Source organism: Camelus bactrianus, chromosome 23 (assembly GCF_048773025.1).
Source record: "Camelus bactrianus isolate YW-2024 breed Bactrian camel chromosome 23, ASM4877302v1, whole genome shotgun sequence".
Taxonomy (NCBI): domain Eukaryota; kingdom Metazoa; phylum Chordata; class Mammalia; order Artiodactyla; family Camelidae; genus Camelus; species Camelus bactrianus.
In genome coordinates this window covers 19,377,951-19,404,369 of record NC_133561.1, presented here as the reverse complement: position 1 = coordinate 19,404,369, position 26,419 = coordinate 19,377,951, and the positions used below count along the sequence as shown (strand labels likewise).

The 26,419-nt window shown below is 39.5% G+C and overlaps 1 protein-coding gene and 1 non-coding gene across 4 annotated transcripts in view; one reads left to right on the top strand and one right to left on the bottom strand.

Moving 5' to 3' along the window:
* The window catches only part of DRC8 (dynein regulatory complex subunit 8), a 67,390-nt gene extending 46,610 nt beyond the window's left edge, over positions 1–20,780 (top strand). For 2 of the 3 annotated variants that reach the window (XM_010973556.3, XM_074351723.1), the window contains 4 exons: positions 14,739–14,818; positions 15,433–15,475; positions 15,584–15,650; positions 20,368–20,780. In XM_010973556.3, coding sequence (XP_010971858.1) covers positions 14,739–14,818; positions 15,433–15,475; positions 15,584–15,650; positions 20,368–20,483 — 306 coding nt within the window. In that variant the 3' untranslated portion in view covers positions 20,484–20,780. The remainder of the gene's footprint in view (positions 1–14,738; positions 14,819–15,432; positions 15,476–15,583; positions 15,651–20,367) is intronic. The other variant, XM_045509456.2, reaches the window with a different exon arrangement.
* Positions 18,402–18,533, bottom strand: LOC123614022 (small nucleolar RNA SNORA18). Its single transcript, XR_006721490.1, has one exon. It is a non-coding gene; the product is annotated as a small nucleolar RNA SNORA18 (small nucleolar RNA).
* Positions 20,781–26,419: the final 5,639 nt, after the last annotated feature.

The following is a 26,419-nucleotide window of genomic DNA, read 5'->3' as shown; positions in this document are numbered from 1 at the left end:
CTGGGGGGGCACTGTTGCTGTGTTGTCAGGGAGAGTGTTCTGCGGGACAGCACAGGAGCTGTGTCCTGCTAGGTATGGGTGCGTCCAGCCCACAGTGTCCAGAGCATCTGACCAGCCAGTGCCCTCAGGGACCCCACCTGAGTGCCTCCACCCCGTGCTTCAGTGTGCTGGGTTGTTGCACTTAAATACTCGGCTGTGCAGTCAGTCCTGATGTTCATAGCTTCTATCTGAAGGACGTCAAACTATGTCCTACAGACCAGGTCCTCCCCACAGCCTGTTTTTTACTGCCTGTGAGCTAAGGATGGTTTTTACATTTTTAAAGGGTTATAAAAATAAACAAAGAAGAATGTACAATGAAGATTTTATATGCCCTTCAGAGCCTAAAATATTTACTACCTCAGCCTTTATAGAATTTTGTCACGCCAGTTTTACATGTTACCTAAGCGAGTCTGCTCTTTTACTGAAGTTGATAGGGGCTTCTTTGTAAGCTATCAAAGAGGCCCTCTGGCTCCCACATCTGGTGCTGCTTGACAACAGGCCCTCAGTTTCTCATGATTCCTCTTCAGGGCATCAACACCACTTAAAGCCAAATTTGCTGCTTTGGAGGCATTACTTCCCCCCACCCCCCATCTTTCAAATGCTTGAATCATAGCACCTGCAAGGGCATTCCTTTTCACTAGGATTTTCCCAGATCACCTCCAGTTAAATCTTTAGCAGGGGACTGCCAGAGACTATCTGTGTCCCAAATACTGCTTAGCACGAGCATCCTTTTTGCCTCCTTGACAGGGAGTGAACCTGTCTCAGAACTCCATCTTACTACCTGTTGTCTCAGATCACTCCTGACACCACTTGTGATATGCTTTGGGTACTCTGAGAAGCAAACACTAGGCATTAGATGTTGAAGAGATTTATTGGGGAAAACACCTGTGAAGGGAAATCAGTCGGGAGGCTTGGAGAGCCATCAGAATGCAACGCAGGTTTGACCCCTGTCAAAGAGTGAGAGGAAGAAAGGAAGGAAGGAAGGTTGGGTGGGAAAAGCCTTGGACTGCAGCACTTCTAGAAGGAAAGGCAGTGGGGAGGTCTCACTCCAGATCTGCCCATCGGAGGAGCCCCCTTCTTGGAATGGGACTTACTTAGTATCCCTTCCACACTCTGATACTGGCTGGGAGCAGCCCATGAGAAGTGTGGCTTGGCTCGAACACAGTGGTTAGGGTCATCATTCAGTTATGGTTACTGCAGCCGGGGATCGAAGAGGCACATTTTCATAGCTGCCATCACTGTCATCAGAAAAGCTGTAATGTGAACCGTGTTAAATGTCCAGTAGAATGCATCAAAGAGACTTGGCTGCTTCGCGTTTTCTGTCTCTAAGCTCGTCAGGGCCTATGTCTAACTTTGAGGATTATATCAAAGAAGAAAACTACTTAGGGATGAAATGAAGGTCCTCGTCAGGTCCAAGCAGTGGGTCATGGAAGAGTGAGGAGAAACTTTGCCAGTAAGATAGGTCAGTGATAGGTCAGAACTGGGCCAGGCTTATCCTAGAATTCAGTCCTTGGGTAAAAAGATGATACAGTGGCAGGGGAGATCGTGCTAATGTAGTCCTCAACATATCTATCTCTGCAGTCAAACAGCCTTGGTGTAGAACCGGTGACCTCTGTCTGGTGCACAGCTGTCATTCTGGGATCTCTGTGATATTCCTGGGAACCTTTGTTTTCCCTCTTCTGAGTTAGATTTCTTTGTGTCCCAAGTTTTCCTGCTTCCGGTTCCTTTAGGATTTTGGCACATTATTCAGTGGCTTCCTGAAAAAGAGTGCCTTGGAGGTAAAATGTTTGAGACCTTGGATGTCTGAAGTTAACTATGGTAGTCTTTGGCTGGGTAGAGAATTCTACATTCAAGTCTTTAAGAATTTTGAAGATATCTCTCCTTGTTATTTCGCTCTGGGTATGCTACTGAGATAGTGCAGTTCCATTCTGATTTCCATCCTTTGTATGTAAACTCTCCCTCCCCCGCCCCCTGCTCTCTGGAAGTCTGGAGAATCTTCTTTTGTCTTCAGTGTTTGAAATGTCACAGTGATTTACCTTGGTGTGGATCCATTTTCATCAAAGTGTTAGGTACTTAGTGAGACTTTCAGATTGGCAGCTTACATCCTTTGGTTCCAAGAAATTTAATGATTTCTAACTGTCCACTCTTTTTCTTTGCTTTGTCTTTCAAGCACCACTTATTCATTGTATGCCTCCAGACTACTAGTTTTCTTATTTTTCACTCTTCTATTTTCCATCTCTGTTTTTTTGTTTTGGTTCTATTCTCTGGCAGATTTCTTAAACTTTCTCTTACGATGTATTTATCGAGTTTATCATTTATGTTCTGTTTTTAGTTTCTAGCTTGTTTTTGTTCTTTGTTTCTTTCTGAATAGCATCCTGTTCTTGTTTCCTACATCTAAAGATATTAATGATAGTTTGACATTTTCTTATCTTTGCATAATCCTATGTTGAATAAACCTTGAGTGTCAAGCTCATAACAAACACATGTGTGGAGCTTGTCAGCTTTAAACTACATCTTTGGGTAATGTGGGAATCACTAACATCAGAGTCTTTGAGAATTTTCTTTTGTGCGGGTTTGATTCCCCAGGAATGAGTCTTCCCATCTGCCTGGGAGACAGAAGCATCCAACTTCTGGTTTAGACACCTTCTGTTTATTCTCTGCAAAATAGAAATCTCTAGACTCTTGCAGAGATGGGGAGAGACAGTCACCCTATGGGAGAAACTGAGAGGTGATTTAATGCTTTAGTTTTCAAACAGCTTGCCCTAGAGCCCCTAATTTTAGTTCCTTTTCCCTTCACCTCAATTTCCAGAAGTAACTGGTGCTTGAGAATTTCTTACCCACTGCTGGCTTGGGGTTCAGTTTTTTGGGTCTAATAGATCATTGTCACTTATTCATCTGCTTTCCAGCTTCCAAACTTTTATTGTTCTTGAATCCTTTCTTTTTCTCCCTACCTCTCAGTAGGTTTATGATTATTTAAAAAATAATTCCTTTAGTGCAATTTTAATGAGGTTTGAAAGAGAAAGTGAAATTAGATGCATATGTGCAATTTACTTTCTTAACCCATAATTCCACTGGTATTTGATAACCATTCAATAGAAAATAGCAGCAATAATCCAGAGAAAAGTAGCATACATCCAGATCATTAAATAATCTTTTGAAAGAGATCATTATGAAATGTTAGGACTAGAACACTGGACAATTGTAGCATGTATGATATAATACAAACTTTGGATTGTAGTAAGTAAGCACCTTTAAATATTAAGGGTAACTACAAAAAGAATACCCTAACTCTGAGGTTGCCAACTCACTTAGAAGAAAAATCCAAAGTACTTTTACTTTTTATAGCTTAAAAGACCCTAGGTGCCGCATGCTGATGATTTCCTACCATTGCTCTTGCTTACATACTGGTTTCCTTGCTGTTGTGGGTGATGTTAAATATACTTATAGTCATTCTTTGTTCTTGCTCTTACTTCTACTCTGGGATGCTCTATATCCAAGTACACACAGTACTTAGTGACCTTGTGTGTTAGATCTGGGCCAGAGTGAGTCTTCATGTGGCAAGAAAGGATCTTGGAGATGATGTTGGCATTCTAAACTGCCCCGTGTTTCATGTATGTCTGGTGAATCTGTTCCTGAAAGTTTGATACTAGGTAAGATCTCTGATTCTGGTAAGTCTGATTTGAGAATCCATCCCTTTGTGTTTTTTTCAGTAGTATTCAACACAGTCTAAAATTAATCTACTTATCTATCTGTCTCTCCTCTCTAAAACATAAGCTTCTTGAAGGCACAAGGTGTATCTGTTTTGTTCACCATTGCATCCTTAGCACCTAGAATGATCTGACATACTGGTTCAAGAACCTTCTCTACTGTTTCCTATAGGCCTGAGAATATTCTGGTTGTAATTATGTTTTTTACACTTTTCTCTTCTGCCTCTTATACTTAACATAGCTTAACACAATTATTAGACTCTACTTGCAGGACCTAGTACCAGAATAATAGCAAATGTGGAAATTTAGACTTCCAAAGAACTAAAGAGCTACTTGAGTGAAGAGTTTTATAATAGGTCTGATTCATGTGCTCAAAAATTCCAAGGTTACAGTAATAAAAGTTACTAAAAACTATTGTGAGCTGGTACTCATTCATTCAACAAATAGTAATTGAGCATTGGTACTGTGTGTCAGGTACCAAGGTTAGCGGCATAGGAAAACTGAAAAAGTCCCATCTTAATTTGGCTTAAGATAGTTTTGAATACTTTAACAATTGTGAACATCAAAATTTTAAGTACATGGACATTTAAGTATTTGAGATTGTATTTGGTTCTATTCATTTAGCTGAATGGAGAGACTCACCCACAAATAAATGTCCAGTAGTATTTTATATATCTGTGGTCAGTGATTTAATGTTAAATTAATACTGGTGAGAAGACTTTATGATGTCAAAGTGTGATAGATACTCCCCAGTAACCAGTTAAAATAATGTGATGCAATGTGATGATCCTGCTTAGTCATTTTCTACGTTTTTCATCTTGGATGAAAATATCATACCATACCTGACATACCACAAGCCCCCGAGATCCCAAATCACAGTTTCTCATTATTTTTAATTGGTTAAGTATCTTCAGAATTTTTTTCTCTTTGAAACTTTAGAAGTGGCTCTTTAGTTAGTGGAACGGGATCTGCATAATCCACATACTTGTGAAGTGTGGATTTCTGTCCGTCTAGACCTGATCTACACCATTCTCATCAGATGAGCCCCGAGATGTCACATCATTCAGAATCTGACTGTACCAAGCTTCTCAGAGATTGAGAAAGGGTAGGGGTAATTGTTTTTTATTTTGAAGTTCTTGGGGATGTGAAATATTTTTGTCTGTTATTTTTCCTACAAATCCTTGAATTGCGGAAGGTGGGAGAATGGATTAGATCGGCTTTAATTTGTGTTAATGTTCAATGATGGAGTTAAAGAATTGTAGACCTGGAGGTACTTTGGCGATTCATGGCCACCAGCCATTACTTGTGAATGGAAAAAGGTATATTTGAAGGTTGGGGAGAGTTGAGGGGAATGTTTTATACAAAGACTACACTGAAAGTATTGCTTATTTGTAGTTGGAAGAAAAATAGCAAATGGTACTAAAGCAGTGATCAACAGCATGAAAATGACCCAGGGAAATCTGTAATTTAATATTTATAAATAAATATGTTTCATAACTTTATGTAGAACACAACCATGACAATAGACTAATAAGTTTTTATTTCAAAAATTTTATTGTATAAGTAATATTCACATTACAGAAAAATTTTAAATAAACATAAAAAATTCTTTCTGATAATCCATCACTTTTTAAATTTGAATGTTGACCAATGTTTTGTAACCATATCCCTGTATATTTCTGTCCTTTTTAAAAAACATTGAAATGTAGTTGATGTACAATATTATGTTAGTTTCAAGTGTACTACGTAATGATAAGACATTTGCATACATTGTGAAATGGTCACCATGATAGGTCTAATGACCATCTGTCCCTGCACAAAGTTACTACAATATAATTATAATAACCATATTCCATAATATTCCATAAATACCATATTCATTATGCTGTATATTACATCCCCATGGCTTATTTATTTTATAGTTGGACCTAAGGTTCAGAACTCTCACTCCTATGGGAGCACTTCTGCAATATAATTATTCTTGTTTCTGGGTTGCCTACTTGGCGATATGGGACTTGATTATAGTGTGAGTCTGCCTCACCTTCCCGTCTCATTGTGATTCCTTCTTTATGTTTTTAGCTGTAGAAGATCTTTTCTGGGTAGGTTCCAGCCTTTTTCATCAATGGTTGTTCTGCAGATAGTTTTCTATTTCTTCCTGATTCAGTCTTGGGAGATTGTATATTTCTAGGAATTTATCCATTTTTTTTCTAGATGGTCTATTTTATTGATGTGTAATTGGAATCTCTTATGAGCCTTTGTATTTCTGTGTTGTCAGTTGTAACTGCTTTTCATTTCTGATTTTCTTACTTTGGGCCTTCTCTTTTTTTCTTGATGAGTCTGGCGAAAGGTTTATTAATTTAGTGTATCTTTTCAAAGAACCAGTTCCTAGTTTTATTTATCTTTTCTATTTTTTTTTAGTCTCTGTTTCATTTATTTCTGCTCTGATCTTTATGGTTTATTTCCTTCTGCTAACTTTGTGTTTTGTTGTTCTTCTTTTTCTAGTTCCTCTAGGTGTAAGGTTAGATTGAGATTTTTCTTCTTTTCCTGAAAGTAGGCTTGTATTGATGTAAACTTCCCTCTTAGAACTGCTTTTGCCCATAGGTTTTGGATTGTTGTGTTTCCTTCTTCATTTGTCTCCAGGTATTTTTTGGTTTCCTCTGACTTCTTCAAGGAAATTGGTTGTCTAGTAGCATATGTTTAGCTTTCAAATGTTTGTGTTTTTTACAGTTTTTTTCTTGTGGTTGATATCTAGTCTCATATTGTTACGATTGGAAAAGATGCTTGATAGGATTTCAGTCTTCTTAAATTTATTGAGAACTGTTTTGTGGCCTGTCGTGTGATCTGTCTCGGAGAATGTTCCACGTGTGCTTGAAAGGAGTGTGTATTCTGCTGCTTTTGGATGGAGTGCTCTATATATATCAATTAAGTCCATTTGCTCTAATGTTTCATTTAAGGCCAGTGTTTCCTTATTGATTTTCTGTCTACATGATCTGTACATTGATGTAAGTGTGATGTTAGAGTCCCCTACTGTTACTGTGTTACTGTCGATTTCTCCCTTTATGTCCGTTAATATTTGCTTTATGTATTTAAGTGCTCCTATATTGGGTGCATATTTATTTACAGTTTTTACATCTTCTTGTTGGGTTGATCCTATCATTATGTAATGTCTTTCTTTGTCTCTTGTTACAATATCTTCATTTAGCCTAATTCTTTTTGTTTATTTCTATGTATTGGGTAGGTCAGTGTTACTTCCTGATCTTGGAGAAGTAGACTTATGTAGGAGCCAGCAGCACACTCCCCTCTGGTCACCAGAGCTATATGCCCCCTATGTGGACTGCGTTTACCCTTCTGTAGTGGAAGGGCTGACTACTGTGGGCATGCTGATAGGCATGGCTGGTCCCCAGCCCAGGTGGTGCCCTGCCTTGTACAGTGGCTATGGTCCTGGGAGGGTGGGGTAAACTTCCTTTGTGGTTGGCTGCACAGCCTGGTGAAGGGAGGCAACTGCTTTGGGTCCACAGGATGGCAAGACTGGGTCCACCTGCAGCTGTCTGTATGGCCACCTGCAGCTGTCTGTATGGCCTGGGTGGGCAGGGGCTGCTGCCAGCTGACTGGTGGGTAGATAAGCCCCCAGCACTAATATGCTAGGGGGAGGATTCCAGAATGATGCTTGCCAGTGCTGGTGTCATTGTGATGGAAGAAGCTCCCCAAAATGGCTACCACCAGTGTCTTCATCCCTGGGAGATGCAGTTGCCTTCTGCCTCTCTGGGAGTTTCTCCCAAGATTAGCAAGTGGGTCTGACACAGGCTCCTTTTACACTACTGCCTCTCTGCTAGGACTCAGAGCAAGTGAGATTTTGTCTGTGCCCTTTAGGAATTGGAGTCTCTCTTTCCTGCAGCCCTCCAACTCTCCTATACACTTGTCAGATGTTCTGGGGACTTATCTTCCAGTGCAGAACCACTGAGCTGGGGAGCCTGATGTGGGGCTCTGCCCCCTTACTCCCTGGGGAGAACCTCTGCAATTGTGATTATCCTTCTGTTTGTGGGCTGCCTGTCTGGGGGTGTGAGCCCTGACAATACCACATCTCTGCCCCTCCTACCTGTCTTGCTGTGGTTCCTTCTTTTTATCTATAGTTGTAGAAAATCTTTTCTGCTAGTCTTCAGGTCATTTTCATAGTGAGTTGCTTTGTAAGTAGTTGTAATTTTGGTGTGCCTGTGGGAAGATGTGAGCTAAGGGTCTTCCTACTCTGCTATGTTGGCCATGCCCACAATCCATCACCTTAATATAATCATCATTGTGTTTTAGTGCACTTCCTTCTGTATTATTTTCCTGTACATGTTTTTAACATGACAGTAATCTTATGGTTCAATTCAGTATGTATAATTCTGAACTTTGCTTTTTCCCCCCTAATTATACCACAAACATTTTCCATGTTATTACAAAGATTTCATTATTTCAAAAATACATGCTGATTAAAATTGGACAAGAAAATGGTAGGGGAGTGATCTCTCTTGTATCCATCAATCACTCAAACACAACCAGAATATTTTACCTTTTTCAATATTCCATCAAAATAATTTTTCCATACTGTTATCTAATATTTAAAAACTAACATTTTAAGAAGAAGATTCTGTCACACTGCAACATGGATGAACCTTGAATATATTATGCTATGTGAAAATGGTAGTCACAAGAAAGATAAATACTTCATGTGTCCACTTACACGAAGCATCTAAAATAGTCAAACTCTTAGAAATTGAAAGTGTGTTGTTGAAGATACACTGAGAGTTTGAATAAAATTACTTTATAAAATATAAAAATAGTGATAGTTTTTAAATTAACATGTTGTTATAAGTGTGATTTAAAACATATCAGTGGATCTAATAAATGTTATACAATATTCAGATATTTATTGTGCTAACCAAATCTTAACCAAATCTCAACCCAGGATAGACCTTTTCCTCCAGACTTATTGCAACATAGTTTTATGCTATTGCTTTTGGTATAAATGGGAATAAGAGTACCTTAGTGGGGACCATTGCTTCAACACTTACTGCCTCTGTCAAATAGGAGAGGGCTGTACTGGAGTTAGGGAGGAACACTCAGTGCCTAGGCGGAGAGAAACTGAAACTGAAGGGTGTGAAACAATTAGTGCAGCTGGAGCCCCTTACCCGCCACCCCCATCCCAGAGGATAAAGGGGAAGTTAACGGCTTAACAGCCACTGACTCCCCCATCACTTCAAGTTGTAGAAAGTCACAGTTGGAAGGGACTCTTTTTGATTACATGGTTTAGTCACTTGTTGATTCTTAGACTCTCCCATGGTCCAGCCAAAAGGTGATTCATTCTTTTTTTGATACTTCCAGTAGTAAGAAAGGGACTTATAACCCCAAAGAATTATATAGCCTAATTTTTCACAAGCACATCTAGAATGTTTGGAGTAAAACTTTTTCTTAAGTAGGTAGGTCTAAGATTTTTCCTTTGTAAAGATAATATTTTTGGGAAATGCCAGTGAATTTTTTTGTTTTATTCTACCCAAAGTAGAGAAATATTTTTAAAAATTGTATTCATGTTTCAGTTTTGAAACATGATTTATGTCAGTTTGTATGTGTGGTGTTCAATTCTAACTTGAAATATCTCATGGTTTTTATATTTTTTACTACAAGTAGTTTAAAAAATTCATATGTATATCTTGTTTGGTGACCTGGAACTAGATGAAATGTAGGTGCTTTATAAACCATCTTAACTACTGGTATTATCTTGATTTGTGAAGCATGAAATAGTTCAATTTATTGACTGATTGTTATATCACTGGGGAGAAATGAAATATTGCTGTGTTTTATTGCACCCATCCTGTGAGTTCAGCATTAAAATAAATAATGCTTTAATGAGAAAAGAGATGGCCTGATGATTTCACTGTGGGGAGAAAGAACTCTGGGCTGTGATCCCATCAGAACACCTGACCAACTTTGAGGACCAAGACAGGCACTTTACCTCCCTGTGCCCAAATTTCCTCAGATGCAAAACAGATCAAGAAAATTGACTTTGAGGGGAGGGTATAACTCAGTGGTAGAGTGCATGCTTAGCATGGGTTTAATCCCCAGTACCTCCTCTAAAAATAAATAAATCTAATTATATCCACCTACTCCCACAAAATAAAATAATTAAATAATATAATGACAAATAAAATATTTTTTAAAAGGACTGGTTTAAAAAATATTGACTTTTACTGAAATAGAGTAAGAAACAGTATTTGCCTCATGCTTTGAGTCTTAGAGAAATGTTGTTTAAAAAAAAACCCCACAGTATTTACATATATGTTGAGACCACTCCATATTGAGGAAGAGGATGCAGAGAGACTATGGAATGTCTGAAGGCACAGCGCTAGCCTTGTGGAGGGGGGCCTCTTTGTGTGCCAAGGAAGCAGTGCTATTTCTTCAGGTGGCCTACTCCGCTGTAGTTCTTTGGAGAAGGAGAAGCCAGGTATATAAGGTCTTCCAGGCGAACATCTGCTGGCACACTGTTAAGGTGAATTCTCTATAAATGATAATTGACACCTAAGCCAGAGGATCATCCTGCAAAGAGGTTTTATTTCCTTTGCATTCGTAAATGCTGCCAAGGTTGCTTTCTAATTATTACCTTATTTTCGGCACATTAACCTTTCCCTTAGATGAAACAAACTAGGTTATAACTTACTTGGTCTCATTCATGTTTATAGTAACAGGACACATTTGGTTTGTTTGTCTTTGTCTTTTGAAGAGGAGGGAGGCATTTGGTGGCTGTCCCTCTCCCTCTCCTATCGGTGCAAAGAGGCATGAGGGCAATAGGAGAAGTGGAGGCATCACTGCTGCTAATCCACTACCCCGTCCTCTAGGTGGGGGTCCAGGGGCAAGGGATAAGGTCTTAGATAGCCTAGTAATTTAATACACTCTCGCCACATTCCATGTGGCATTTTACAGCTATGAGACATGATCAGACTTCTGCAAAAACAGGTCCATATGGTGGAGAAAGGAGGATGTGTCAAGAATTTTAGCACCAGAGATGGATTTTTTTAGGACGAAGTGTCATTGCATGATATAGAGCCAGAAGTATGCATACTATTGATAACAATAATAATTATAATAATTCAAGGTTCACAAACACCTTTATGTTAGATCTCATGTAACCTTCACAACAACCATGTAAGGTAGTTATTACTGTCCTCCCCATATTACAAATGTGGATGCTGGGAGATGAGTTTTAATCAGAGTATTTTAAACTATCCTTGGTCTAACATGGTGAATATATTTTCCTATGGGAAGACAACATCCTTTTTTCTTTTTTAAAGAACCTAACTAGTACAGAAGTCAAATGGATTTTTTCAGTATGACTTTGCTCCAAGTGAAGAAATGGCAATGCTAGTCTTTTCAAACATGTCTGCTATAATTTAGGGAATGTTTCTTGAATTTATTTCACTATAAGTTCGTTAATTGCATTTTCTCCTGGAGAAAGTAGGTCTGGCTACATCATATTCTGTCAACTCTGTAAAATAAGTTCTGAATTTTGAATATCTGCTTTCCTAATCTCCCATTGATAAGTGTAGGGACTTATGCTTCATGATAGTGATTCAAAGTATTTGGATTAAAATGTACCATACATATTTAGACTATATACACATGCATATATATACATATACGTGTGTGTGTGTGTGTGTGTGTGTGTGTGTGTATAAAATAGTTTGCTAGAGCTGTTATAACAAAGTACAATAAACAGTGCTTAAACAGCAGAAATTTATTGTCTCATAGTTCTGGAGGTCAGAAGTACAGAATCAAGGTATTGGCAGGGTTGGTTCCTTTTGTTAGCTATGAGGGAAGGATCTGTTCCATGCCTTTGTCCTTGGCTCGTAGATGACTTGTCTTTATGTTCACACAGCGTTCTCCCTGAGTGCGTGTCTGTGTGTCCAAATATCTCCTTTTCATAAAGACACCAGTCATATTGGATTAGGGCCCACTCTGATGACCTCATTTTAACTTGATTACCTTGGTAAATACTTTCTCTCCCATTAAGTCACATTTTGAGGTACTAGGGGTTAGGACTCCAACATATGAATTTTGGGGGAATGCAACTCAACTGATATCTCTCTCTATACCTATATATGTATATGTGTGTGTATATATATACACATATATAATATACTATAAAGTATGGTTTTAATGTTGGATTTATTTCTATTAAGTCTTAAAGGAGTTTTAATATGTGATGTAAAGATTCATTAAGCCATCATTGCATAACATTTCTAGAAAGTAGTGTTTTTGTCCTATCTTACTTACGGCCTCATAAAGCTAACTAGTTTGTCCTGCACCAGAAATAATAGAACCATCTCATATCCTCCACTCCCGCCACCCATTTCCAGATTGCCAGAAGTGGTATTCTACCCTCTGCCTATTGTTTCTCTTTTATGATAGAGCGATATACCATATTTTCAAAATACCTTTTATAAAAATCAATGGAATCCAAATAAAGCATGGAGTTTAGTGAGTACTACTGTATCAGTATTGGTTCATTAGTTGTGACAATGAGCCAACTATAGTTGTACCACAGTCATGTAAGGGTTAACAATTAGAGGAAACTGGAGGAAGTGGGGTATATAGGAACTCTACTAGCTTTGTAACTTTTCTGTAAATCTAAAACTATTCTAAAATAGATTTATTTAAATAATATACAATTTTAAATAATCTAGTGTCTGGTATATATTATACAGTTCACTAATGGTGTATTTAGAAATATCATATTATATTGTTTTTATGCCATTGCTTATACATCTTTTAATACTAAAGAATGCATTAGATGTGGCCTCTAGAGGACAGTGTTGGGTCATAGATTTTCACGACCCGCCCAAGTTAAAGATGGACTTAGATATTTTTCTTCTTACTTTTTAACCACAAGCCCTCTGTTTGTTCATTATCCCTCTTTTTAAAAAAAAAAAAGTTAAGGAAAATGTATGTCTATTCTTCTGTCCTGATTCATTGGCGATCTGCTTTAACTCACTGCTTTTGTGCAGTTTTGGCACTACACAGATCTGTCAGATCTGTCAGATCTGCCAGAATGATCTGCAGAGTTTTCACCTATGTTCAGAGTACCAGAGGCTTGTGGAAGTTGTGTGTGTGTTGGGGGGGGGGAGTGAAGGGGTAGGAATTTTGAGGCACATATGTATGTGTGTTTGTGAATTCTCACATGATGGGGAGAGTGCTGTAGGGTTAAACTCCCTTTGAAAAAACGAAAAACAGTTTGTAGATTGAAGAGGATGCTCATAAAATAAGAGGAGTTTTGATTTCCAAGGTCAAAACTGTTTGCTCTGCAGTAGTTTGTTGGGGGTGGCAGGAAGGGGAATCAAACCATTGCTCTGGCTTCTGGAGCAGGTTTCTGGACTAATCAGAATAGAAACTCAACCTTTTAATTTAAAAATTATCCTTCTGAAGGCAGTCTTATGAGATTGACATTTTATTTTTAAGAGGCTCCTGGAGTTGGGAGTTACAGAGTGCTACTCAAGCACATCAGAGCCATATGAACATTAATTTGCAAAATGCTTGTCTTGGATTTAAAGGCAGCTGAAAACCATTGTTCATGTATTGATGGGCTCAGAAATTCTGAAACGCATCATTCTGTCATTATGTGGATGACATTTTTTGCTGACAGTAGAGTCCAAGGGCTCCACTCATACTGGGTGAGAACCTAGTATAAACATTAAAAAATAGTTGTCATTTGATGACAGTGTGTTCCACTTAGCAGCAACCTATAGATTTCTTACCTTTTGCTCAAAGAATAAATCTTTTAAAATCTCCACTGTTGAATTGGGATATGTGAGCCTCTTAATAGGATTTTTGAAAGGGAGTGGAAAATTTACAGCTCCTCATAAATAGCCTGACATGAAAGTTAAAATCAATAGCGTATTGTTCAGCCATCCCATCAAAGGTGAACCTTACAGGCATGAGTCTTTCTTACTCTCATCTAACAGTGCTAGGGACCAAAGATTCTTTCTGAGGTGTAGTCTTCTCTTAATTAGTGGTGGTATAACAATGTTCCACAGACCACCTAGTTACTTAATAAATATTACAATGATTTGATATGTATTTTGGTCCTCAAGCTAATGATTGGTCCCCTAACCTGGTTTCTTATCCAGTGCTCCTTATCTCAGGGAAAAGCATCACTGCATTGCATTTGTGCAAGTCAGAATCCGGAGAGTTGTCCTTGACTCCTCTTTTTTTCTTATCCTTGCCCATAATAGATGCAGCAACCAAGTGTGACTGGTTTTACTTCTTAAATATTTCCTGTAACCATCCACTTCTCTCTCCATGACCACCCCTCCAATCCAAGCCTTTATCTTACCTGCTTAGACTACTGTGGAAGTCGCCTCACCCACAACCAGTGTGATCTTTCAGACACACATCTATGAGACCTTCAGTGATTTCCCATTGGTCTTAGGATAACAACCAAAGTCACTTTCATGGATGATAATGCCCTGCACGGCCTGGTCCCTGTTTCTCTCTCCAGCCTCATCTGAAAACATTCTCCTCTTTGCTCTCTATTCTCCAGCATCCTGGCCTCTAAGACCCTCCAGCAGGCTCTCAGAGCACGCATTTTCATCTTATTGGGAGTGTCTTCACTGCTGTCTTTGTCTAATTGCCTTCTACTCATCCTTTAGAAATCAACTCGAGTGTGATTTCCTCAAGAATGCCTTTCCTGATGATCTGGCGTAGAAGTTTCCTTTATTCTGTGCTCTAGTAGACCCCTGCTCCTTTACTTTAGTGTGCTTACATAAACTTAGAATTAGGCATTCAGCTTTGTTGTTTTTTGAATTACTATATGAATCCACTACCAGAATATAAACTCTATGAGCAGGGACCATGCCCAATTATGCTCGTTATCAAATGCCCAGCACTTGGCACAGTGCTTGGAAAAAGTAGTTGCTCAATACATTTGTTGAATGAATAAGTGGCTGTTATCTGTTGAATGTTTAGGTAGAGGAAGAAGAACCCACTGGATACATTCGGTATGAAAAATTTCTTCCAGTGATGACTGAAGTTCTACTGGAAAGAAGGTAAGAATGTAAATGCAATTGTTAAGGTAAAGTAATGATTAGAATCACATTAATTTCAAAATACTTGTCTTTTTCACTTTGTATGTTATATGCAGCCAATGTTTATCTTTGGATAACTTCCTTCTAATTTTTCTCTACACTTCTGAACTGCTGGTTGGTATGTTCTCAGAAATATCAACCACTTCAATATTAATCTAATAAGCAAAGTGTAATTAAAGGGCAAATAAGCTACAAAAAGCATAAATCAACATTCTTATCATTTTCTGTTTTGAATTATCGATGATAAATAAGAATTAACTCTAATTATTTTTCTAGAGAAAGTGTAGCATTAGCTTACCATAATTGGTTTACTGTAGAAATTTTATTTCCAAATAAACTGATTTCCAGAATGATGAAAAAAGCTAATAGATAACATCAAGCATGCCAGTGATTTTTAACTGAGTATTCCCTGTGGGTGGGGAGTGCTTTTAACTTTATTATCTAGAAAACCAAAAATATTTCAGTGAGGGAAGTATCATTATCCTAGAATGTTAGCAGCTTTTAAAAAATGTGATCATTTGTTATGTAGACTGAGCTAAGTACTGTGAGATTTAATCCTTTTATTGCATAATTAGATACAGACCAATTCCAGAAGATATCCTTCTTCGAGCTTTTGAGGTATGTAAGCTCCAGATTTTACATATATTTATATTTATATGAAAAATTCATTAAGTAGATTTTATTCACTAAATAAAAATATAATTTCTATCTTTCCTTTCCCCCTAGGTATTAGATCCAGCTAAACGTGGGTTTCTTTCTAAGGAAGAACTGATCAAGTATATGACTGAAGAAGGTGACAGTGATTTACTACTTATAGCAGTGACTTTTTAAAGTGATTAATAATTTAAAAACAGTTATGCAGAAATTCTAGGGGATACTTTAAAATCCATCATTCCAGTTAAAAGGAGTCATTTACTATTATTATTTTGGTTTTGGGGTGGTTTCTGTTTCATGGGGGGAAAAGTGGACAAACAGTAGGTTAAGGGGAGATGGATTATTGCCTTATAGGATTTTGTAAAGTATAATGATACTTCTGTAAATTGAAGTCATTCTATTCCCTTATGGGGTGTTTCCAGAGTGAAAGGTATGCCACCTGGAAAACATGAGCTATCAATTACTATAAGTCAGTGTGTGTTACTAGATTGAAGATTCAGGAGTCTATCAAAATTCCTTCTTTGAAGAACTTTTCAGTTGGTGAAGTTAGGGATAATACAGCCTCAAATGAATATGAATTCACATAAAATGTTTCAGTTTTTTATGCTAATGGTACCATTTGCTTTGTACTTGAACTGTGTACACACACACACACACACACACACAAATTATACGTAGTACCTGTACACCTATATATGCCAACATATTTCCTTTAGGTATTCTCTTTTCCTAGGCTGATGTGCAAATTTGTTTTTCCTGAATGTCAGTAGCCCAATGGACATTCCCTTGAAACCATTCTCATATTGATCACCTCCCCTCTTCCCATATAAAGTTAGAGTTCTGTCTCTGTTCAGTTCAGTAGTTCACAGATGAATCCTGAATGATTCAGAGTTGCTAATCACTTGAGACAGAATCAGAAGTGCAAGTAATTTTGAGTAGGGAAGACTAAGACAGCATTTCCATGTGCCGCTAGTTTGACCATTTTGACTTGATCCATCATTAGGTGAGAATACAGGAAGTGAGAGTAAGGAACTCATGACGTTGTTAAAATTATCTTAGGGATTAACTTTGATGAGAATATTATGACTTTTAAAGCATTGGCTTCTTAATCCTAAGGATTAATTTAAGGGAGGTAAATCCTAGATTATATTAGGCGATATGAATTTAGTTAAAAAGGCCAAAATAGTTCAATGTCGTTAGTATGATGCACCTACTGTGTGCAGGTGAGGGATACTAAGAGCAGTGAGAGGTAATGATACTAAAATCTGCTCCCTTTCTCAAAAATATTATAATCTTACTGGAGGAAATAGAACTAACTTATAAGACAATTCAAAATAGAAGACAGTAGAAAAAAGCTTGTATCAGGAGATCCGTGTGGGCTGGACCAGCCTGGAAAGCTTGGTCTGGGAAGACAGAATAGATTTCTTAAGATAGTGGAGTTGATGGGTGAGTTTTTGAGAACAGGAGTAAAATCCTACGCATTATGGCACCTCCACACATAGTAAGTCTCAGCGAATGTTTGTTGAATTAATGAATGAGTCAGTAGATGAATGTAGAATGGGTGAAGGGGCTGAAGAGAGGGAGACAGAGACTGACAAAAAGTACGAACAACAACGGGGAGGGAGGAGTGAGCATGATGTTTCGGGAGCCTGTGAGGAGAGAGAGCCCAGAGGGTCTTGTTGGCAAACAGTAGAAAATGAACGTAGGCAGATTTACTGGGACTAGGTTGTGGAGGCCTGGGCTCAGGGGTTTAGAACTCATCCTGTGGGCAGTGGAGAAGCATTGTAGGGTTTTGAGCAGATGAGTCACATGGTGTAAGAGGGATTGTGGGAGCTTAGTCTGGTGCTGGTGGGTTTGTTAGATGAGCAAGAAAGAGATTGGACTGGGGAGACTAATCAGGAGACTATTTCAGCATTTTGAAGGTACCCTAATAAGGGCTTTATCTGGCAGTGACAATGGGAATAGAAAGAAGAGATTGAGATAATAGGACTGTCTACAGTGGATCCACAGGTCATGAAGAATAACAGAGTGCAAGGGGGCAAAGGTGCGAGCTGAGTCAAATGTAGGAAGGCTTTGGCCTGGATGATGGGTATTGTGGAAATGCCACTACTGAACTAGGGAATCAGAAACAGGCTAGAGGATACAGAGACCAATGCAGCTTTCCACAATATCCACAGAATATTAATCAGTTTGAGAGTGTGTGTTCTATGATGAACGTAATAAATCACACTGAATCAAGTTCCTGCAAGATAGAAGTCCACATGTGTCCAGGTGTGTGTATTGTGTCAGATAGTATTTGGCAGCAGGGAAGATCTCAAAAATTTTTTGAAACAAGCACATGTTGCTGCCTGTGTGCCAGGCAATGTTTTAAGTGCTATTTAAATAATAACATTTTTGTTTATGTGTAAAGGGGTTTTTAATTATGTGTAACATAGGCAAAATTAAAGTCAGTAAATTTTTAAGGAATTTCACGTGTTCTGCTTCCTTCCACTGTCCATCCCCTTAGTTCTCCAATATTTTAGTCATAATCTTCAAGATATCCCTTTCAAAAAGATTTTTTGCTCAATCCACATTTGACATGTCAGTCAGTCCACAATTCTTTTAGTTGGGCTTCTTTGATCTCCAGTGGAATATGAACATACTTCAGAAATTCCTCACCTGTAAACTTTGGGGTCAAATTTCCTCAAGCAGCTTACTTTAGGACTGTAGTTAGGATCAGAGGAGATGGATCTGCCTGGTTCTGAATTTTAGACACCCTCTAAACATGCATCAAGTTCAAATCATATTTACTCCTAAGCTGTCATACCCTAGAACAGTCCTGATTGTTGGAATATGCCAATACCTAAGATCAAAAGTTTGACTGTTAGGTTTTTCATAGTTTAGTTTGCAGCTCTGTCTTGTAGTTCTTTCCCACAGATCTAACGTGTAGTTCTGAGAGTAAAGGAAACCACATACTTACTCTGTGAGGCATGCCAATGATGTGTAGGTCTACAGAAAAAGCCCCATCAGGATAGACCTCAGCCAAATAATAACACTTTTAATCCTCATAACAAGCCTATAAGATAGGTAGTATTAGTATCATCTCCATTTTACAGACAGGAAAACTGAGACACAGAGAGGTTAAGTGACTTGCCGGCATCTTAAAGCTAATGAGACGCTTTAGTGTTTGAACCCAGGCATTCTGCCGCCCAAGCTTGTGCTTTTAATCATTAAGCTGTTTTCCTCCCCTTCTTAATCAAATACTGCATATCTTTTCCTTACCCGAGAAAGCCATGACCACCGTCTGTATTTCACTGTGAACAGGGCCTTGTTCCAAGCAGCAGAGTCGTTGGTGAGTTCATGGACTTTGAGATGGACTTGATGGCGTTCAGGTCCCCATTCCACCACTCACTGACTGGGGCTGCCTGCCTTTTTTCTTTGGGTGCTGGTGTCCTCAAGTGTAAGTAGGGATACAGTTCTTACCTCTCATGAGGTGGTTGGGAGAGTAACCTTCATTAATACATAGAAGTACTTAGATCAGTGCCTGGCACACAGTAGCTCTCAAAACATGTTTGTAGTTAGTATTCCTTTCCCCCTCCCCGCAATAGCTCAGTGTTTGTTTGTTTGTTTAAGTAAATTTTTTTCCTTTTTGGGGGAGGGTAATTAGCTTTATTTACTTATTATTAATTTTTTTTAATGGAGATACTGAGGATTGAACCCAGGACCTCAATAAATGCTAAGCACACACTCTACCACTGAGCTGTAGCTCCACCTCACTCTTGTTAGCATTCTTATAAGGACTTATGTGATGCTCATCAAAGTTCATTGGCAGTGGATTTAGTATTTAAAAACCAGGTATAAGAAAGATTGAGAATTTGTCTTTTTAGGCGTTTTAGGTATTCTCTTTTAGGATGTAAGCATGATTTCAAAAGATCTCAGCACATTCCCCCCGATGCAGTCATCAGTGTCATCAAAATCCCCACTTGAATAATTTTTGTGTTATTAACTGAATTCTACCTTAGAAAGCATTGTTTGTAGTGGCAGGAAACTTACGTTCAAAAGGTATGTAATCCTCAGGCCTTGGTAATTTACCTGTTTGAATTAAGGCTCTGTAGGGGTAAGATGGCAATGTGAGTATTTCTGTATTTTGTTTAATATCAGGACAAAGTTCTGTCTTAAATAGATGACAGCCTTTCCAGTGTTCTTCCTGAGTTTGCTTTTCATCTTGAAACCAATATCCAAGATGGCCTTCAGCTGTTATCTGAGTCCGACTAAAGCCCACAGATTTTCTATCCAACTTTTGGTTTCATTTGACAGCAATACTGGGCCAAACTATAACAAGGAGGACTGTTTTGAAATGGCTGATGAGTGGTATCTGTCACTGGGCGCAGCTGGATACTAAATTGGCCTACCCTGGTTGGAAGATAGTGTTACAGTTATCTGCTCTTCAGCATTTCTGCATAGCAACCATTTAATCCTCTCTTCATACCCTTACTAAATATAGTGATTAGACCCCCTATAAAACTGTGAGTTCAGGTTAATCCTCTGGCAATTTTAATAGTTTAAGTAAATAAACAACCTTATTTAATGATGTTTTCATGTCTTCCTTCTGTTTTGGCTGAAAAGATCGATTCTGTGGGTTGCTTGAACTATGATATCGCAAGGTAAAATAACTCCACAATTTGCCAGGGGTACAACAGCTGCTCTTTGACCCTCTGGACTGCCATAATGTGCTGGCTTTATGGCCCCAGGGAGAGTCACTAGCGACACAGTGAGGGATGGCGGGATTCCATGGCAATTAAGTCGGCTAGTGTAAAGAGAAAGAAAAAAAGATCGGAAGATTGTAAATGATGAGTTTCCTTTCTTGTTCCTCCTAGGTGAGCCCTTTTCTCAGGAGGAAATGGAAGAGATGTTGTCTGCTGCAATTGATCCAGAATCGAATACAATTCATTACAAGGACTATATAGCAATGATGGTGATAGATGAAAATTAAGCACTAAAGACTTCATTTCTAATTGAAAGGATAATTTTGAAAATTGCTTGGCCTTGTTAATTTCACATTTTATCTTATAATTCCTATATATGCTAATTAATGCCTTGTGACAACTACTTCAAGATATTTTGTTTTTTAAAGATAATCATAACAATTTAAAACAAATTTATTTAGTGTGTCTAGCCTTATGGAATGACAAATTGCTAATTATTTTAAAACTGTTCTTAAAACATTTTAACATTATCCATGAACTGTCGTTAACATTCTCCAATAAAACCCAGATTACTTTCAAATTAATTAAGCTGACAAATTGAAGAATAATTAGAATGACCCAAGGTTTGGCATATAAAGATCTTGGGAGGGGGCAGAATGACCACAAATTGCAAATGAGTAGCAATGTGAGTAGCTTCTTTTAAAAACAACAACAAACACTTCAGCAATCAGAATGTGGAAGGAGAGCTATTGAAATGGTATTAATAATTCATTTTTTATGAGTGCCAATTACAAATCCCATTTGAGGTGACAGTAACTTAGTGTAAAAAATGTAAATTTGCTGATCTAGCATATTACCATTTATGGAAAGGAGCTAAAGGAGTTGAGATCATTGAATCTAGAGAAAAGACTGACTGAAAATTGATAATATAAGGAAGTGGCACTTCTCTTCTGTCTTTAGAATTCTTATGTATTCAGAATACCTGCTATGAGAATATTGTCTTGAATACTGACTAAGAATATTGAGAAATTTTATGGTGTGCAGGAGATACAGCTGGAAAAGCAAAGGGGAAAATAAGGTAAAGGAAAGTGAATAATCTTCCATTGGATTGAGGAACGGGGGACAGTTACTTGCAGGAAGAGAAGGGCAGATTCAGGGCTGGAGGGAGACACCAGGTTGAGGGAATTGTTTTTGGAAGGTGGGACCCATGCAGGCACATTGATATTCAAAGGGCTGAGAGCCCCAGAGAAGAAGCTGAAGACCCTGAGGGGGTGTGGGGCAGGGAGCAGGTTCCAGAGCAAAAGAGGGATCGCTTTTGGTGGGTAGGAACAGTGACTCAACTGCATGGTCCCTCCCTAGTGGCCTCCAGTTCCTTTCTGAGTGAGGAGGAAGGTGGTAGGTTACAGAGCTTGAGGAGAATGGTAAAATTTGGAGATATCTCTTGTGGGAAATGGGAGAAAGAGCCCATTAAAGATTTTCAAGAAATCCTGGAGGATTTTATTCAGTAACTCAGGCTCAGGAGCGAAAATGATGGATTGTTGTGTTGATTCCTGGTTAAGTCATGTGGGTGAGATGGAAGCAAACAAAGGTCAAGGGAGTGAAGGGATTCACAGGAAAGCAGTCGTAGGATGGTCTGTGGAGTCGGGTATTAGAGAGAGATGTAGGTAGAATGGGCTCACAGGTGGAGAGAAGGGGGCAGGGCCTCAGGGCCTCCAAAAGGGCAAACAGCTTGTGTGGGACAACGAGAGACAATTGGCTTTCCTGCCACTCCTGCGTAGTAACATGTTTTGCTTGAAATTTGACTTCACGTGTTAGAGAGTTCTTTTAGTCTCCTAAAAGGTTATTATTATAATAAATAATAATAGCTACATCGAGGGACTGTTCACTCTGCAGGCACTGATCTAAGTGCTTTACATATAGTCACTCATTTAATCCCCACAACCACCCAATGACATGGGTAATATTACGTTGCCCCATTTCACCGAGATGGTAACAAAGAAATTACACAGCTACAAGGGGTTGTATTCATCAGTTTTTGCTAGGTTATGTTGTGATAACAAACAACACCAAATCTCAGCTGTTTATTACAGTGAGTTCTTTTTTGTTCATGTTTTATGTCATCTTAGGTCAGCTGGGTCTCTGCTTCACGGGTTTCCTTCATTCAGCTCATCTTCATAAGTAGAGTGACCATATGTCCCATTTTACCTGGGAGAGTCTCAGCCTGCACTTGTCCTAGTGTAATTATTAATAGCTCTCCCTCTTAGGAATGTCCCAGTTTAGATGATTAATATGTGGTCATCCCATTTGAAAAATGGTGAATAAAAATGATGGTAAGGAATCATTACTTATAGAAGGTTTTATGAAAAATAACCACAGAAGTGTAGTAATGGAAGGTGCTTCTTCTGTCACTGTTCCTGAGATTACGGCAGAGTGAAATCCCAGCAGAGAACTGATGTGTCACTCACTTAGCCATGCATGTGAGACTCACCACCCGGAGATGAGTATGAGCCACATGCCTTTAGGGCAGGGCAGAGAAGTCTGAGGCAGGGGTGTGGTGACCCCCGAGCTTTAGTAGATGGGCTGTTTATGATAGTGACACGCAGCAGCCAGGAAGGAGGGTGTCAAACATGCAACACCCTTTAAGGTGGAAGCATCCCCGGGGGCATATCATTCGGCGGCTGCGGCCAGCACCGACATGTAGCCGGAGTGTGTGCCGGTGCCTGATGCCCACACCCAGGCACGGACTTGTCTACAGCACACAGGACAGCCCTGAGTTGTCTTCTCTCAGCCCGTCACCCTGAGTGACCCTGGTCATGCCAGAGAAATACGGCTGCTCAGTGAGCCCCAGTGACATCAGTGACATCATCAATGGTAAGATCAGTCTCTCTTGGAGGAGAGGCTCCCATCACAGAAGGATGCCACAGGATTGGGTACCCCCAAGTCTCACCTTCTGGAATTCTTTCAAAAGTCCTGACTGATGTCAAACTTCCCACTCAAGGTAATTCTAACTCTTCAGTAGTCATAAGAGTTAGCTTTATGGAATATGATTAATTTTTTCTTTAGCACAAGTTTGTCTGTTTTTAAAAGTCCACAAGAAAGGACAAAAGTCTTCCCACAGATATCTCATTTTATCTCTTAGTTGCAGAATAAATGTAGCCTATTTGCAAAAGGAATATTTTTCTTTATACTCAAACCATTTCAATCCATATTGTACTTGTCTCACTCATCTTAGCCCTCAACATCCAATTTAAATCACAATGACTTTTTCCTGGCAAGAAGAGTGCTCTGTCTCTTGGGCAGAAAGTTTGCTTGTCCTTATGACTCTGGGCTTCTGCAGAGCCTGCCTGACCCCCCCAGCTCCGCCAAGCCCCGCAGAAAGAACTCCGTTCTCGCCCCTCTGGGCTGGGGAAGCTGCGTGACTTAGGTCCCACCATGCAGGCCCGGGAGTCTGGAGATGCTTGTGCTCCAGCCCTGCTTTGCCTGTGACTCAGCACCAGGCCCTTCCCGCTATGCACTTCTGCCTGGAAAATGAGGAGCCCAACTCAGGTTCTTCCCCCACCTTCCAAAAGCAGTGCCCGTTTAGTCCCCTCTGCACATACCAAGTGTCCAGTGGTGAGAGATGAAGAAGAATGTTCGCGGTGGCAGGCTGGCTGGGATTTCCACCAGGCGGATTATTTTCGATGGAGTGGGGTGTTTAGAACTTCTTCTCCTTGCTTCTTGCTTTCCTTCCCTTCCTTTTTCTAACTGCTTCCAGATAAGAAAGTACCTTGTTTATATGGCCAGTTCCTTATAGAAGATCAGTGTCACTGTACCGCCCCTTCCAGGCAGGTTAAATAAGCAGAGAGGTTCATGGTCACAGCTGCCTCATGTCATGCTGGGCATGACTGTCTCCTGGGCTGCGCGTTTCTGAAGGTGCAGGTTGCCAGTCACCCGCTTAGAAGCACGTGGGAGGGGGTGCTTGTTAGCAATTCAGACTCCTGGGTCTCATTCCAGACCTCCAAAGCAGACTCTCTGGAGGTGGGGCCCAGGAACCCACATTTTAACGGACATTCTCAGGGGAGTCTTACGAACGCTACAGTGTAAGAACCTCTCTCTGGAGCAGTGATGCACTGTGAAAGTGGGGGATTAGGAACTGCGCTAAGTCTCTGTGTCTTATTTATAAAGTGGCAAGAACACTTACCTTACAGGGCTGGTGTGTAAATGAGATAATGAAGGTGAAATTATTTAAAGTTTATAAAGTGTGACAGAAATTATTATTTATAGGAAACCAGCAAGGGATGGAGGGAGGAAGGGAAGGAGAAGAGGAGAAAGGGAGGGGGAGAGAGAGAAAGGGGGAGGGGGAGAGGGAGAGAGACAGAGAGGGAGAGAGACGGAGAGGAAGGGACAGATAGACTGACTGGCTGCCTGGGTATAGACAATCAGTGAGAAAGTAGGGAGATGATTTAATCTATGGAGTGAGGATGGTGAGCCCTCTGAGATACTGGTGGAGAAATACCAGATTTACTATCACAATGTTATTAATTATAAGCTGTTATGTTTCCTTCTAGAATGTGAAATTAGGAGGTTGTAGGAATGGTTTTTCTTTTTTAAAAAGTTGTGGTAAAAGCCAGGCAGTGTAAAATGTTATCATCTTAACCATTTTCAAGTGCACAGCTCAGCAGTATTAAGTATATTCACATTGTTGTAAAATAGATCTCCAGAACTTCCTCATCTTGCAAATCTGAAATGCTATGCCATCAACCAACTCTCCTTTTTCCCTCCCTCCAGCTTTAGACAACCACCATTTTACTTTGTTTCTATGAGTTTGACTACTCTGAGTACCTTCTGTCAGTGGAATCATACAGTATTTGTCCTGTGACTGGTTTATTTCACTTAGCATAATGTCTTCAAGGTTCATCCATGCTGTAGCATGTCAGGATTTCCACCCATTTTAGGGCTGAATAATATTCCCTTATTTGTACACACCACATTGTGTTTATCTATTAACTGATCGGTGGACACTTGAGTTGCTTTCACCTCTTGCCTATTGTGAATACTACTGCTGTGACTATGAACGTGCAAGTATCCTTTTGAAACCCTACTTCCAATTCTTTTGGCTGTGTACTCGTGAGATTGCTGCATCTTTCTTCTTTTTAAAAAAATTGCTATCAGTCGTAGTGCTTTTAGAGCACCATGAATTATTCACCTCACCTACTGGAGAAAACTCTTATTCATTTGAGGAAATGGTGTTTTATTTTTCTGAAATAAATTTACAAAGTTGAAAACTTGGGGCCAACTCTAGTTCTTTGGAGAAAGAGATAAGGTAAAATAGCACATTCCAAAATTTAGGGCATGGTTTTATATGAGTGGCTGTACAAAGTGCCACGTATCTCTTGGTACTTCCCTGGAAGTCTTTAGCTACTCAGTAAGAAGGGGGTGTGGGTAGGGAAGAGGACTCTTAAGCCCAAAGCTGGGGGCAATTCAAATTTAGAGACAGGGAGGAGGAGAAAGATCAGAGAAAGAGACACAGAGGAAACGTGAAACCAGGACGACCCCACATCCTGTGCCTCCCGCCCCCCCCCCCAGGACAACTGAGGGCCTCTGTTTAGACTGTCACCCAGTTCTTTCTTTTCAGTGGTCCTCCAGATTCCCTGAGACAATCTGGACTCATCTAGATGAGAAAATACTTCAAGTATTTTAGGTCCAACTCGATGACAGCTCCAATTTTACTTGCTTGTCAAGTCTAAAACATCCTCTTTCGCGGCATTCTAAGTGAACTATCATGACCCTCGTGATTTCGAAATTTAAAGTCTCTCGATAGTCAGTCCGGATCACCGTTCTTGTCTGAGTGGAAGTGGGTGGGGGCAGGGCCTGACTGGCATTGTTTTCGACTGTATTAGCAATTAAAGGGGCTAGAGGAGCCAGCGTGGTGGCTGCTAAAAGTAAGCCACTAACAAAAATTGTGTCTAAAGGTACATGGAAGGAGATTTGGGGTTCTTAATTTTATTATAATTCAGGAAGGAATGAAATGGATAACATGTGACTTTTGGGTGTGAAATAGAACCATCACACTCTTGTGCTGAAACATCACTTCGTTTTTCTAAAGCAAGTCTGGCTGCAAGTCCCTTCTGGCCAATCATTAGGAAGAGCCCTCAGTTTCCCTAGTGTTGCACAAGATTCTGGGTGCTTACATGGTACTTCTAAAACCTAACGGTCTTTACCGAGAACATGACAATCGTTGACC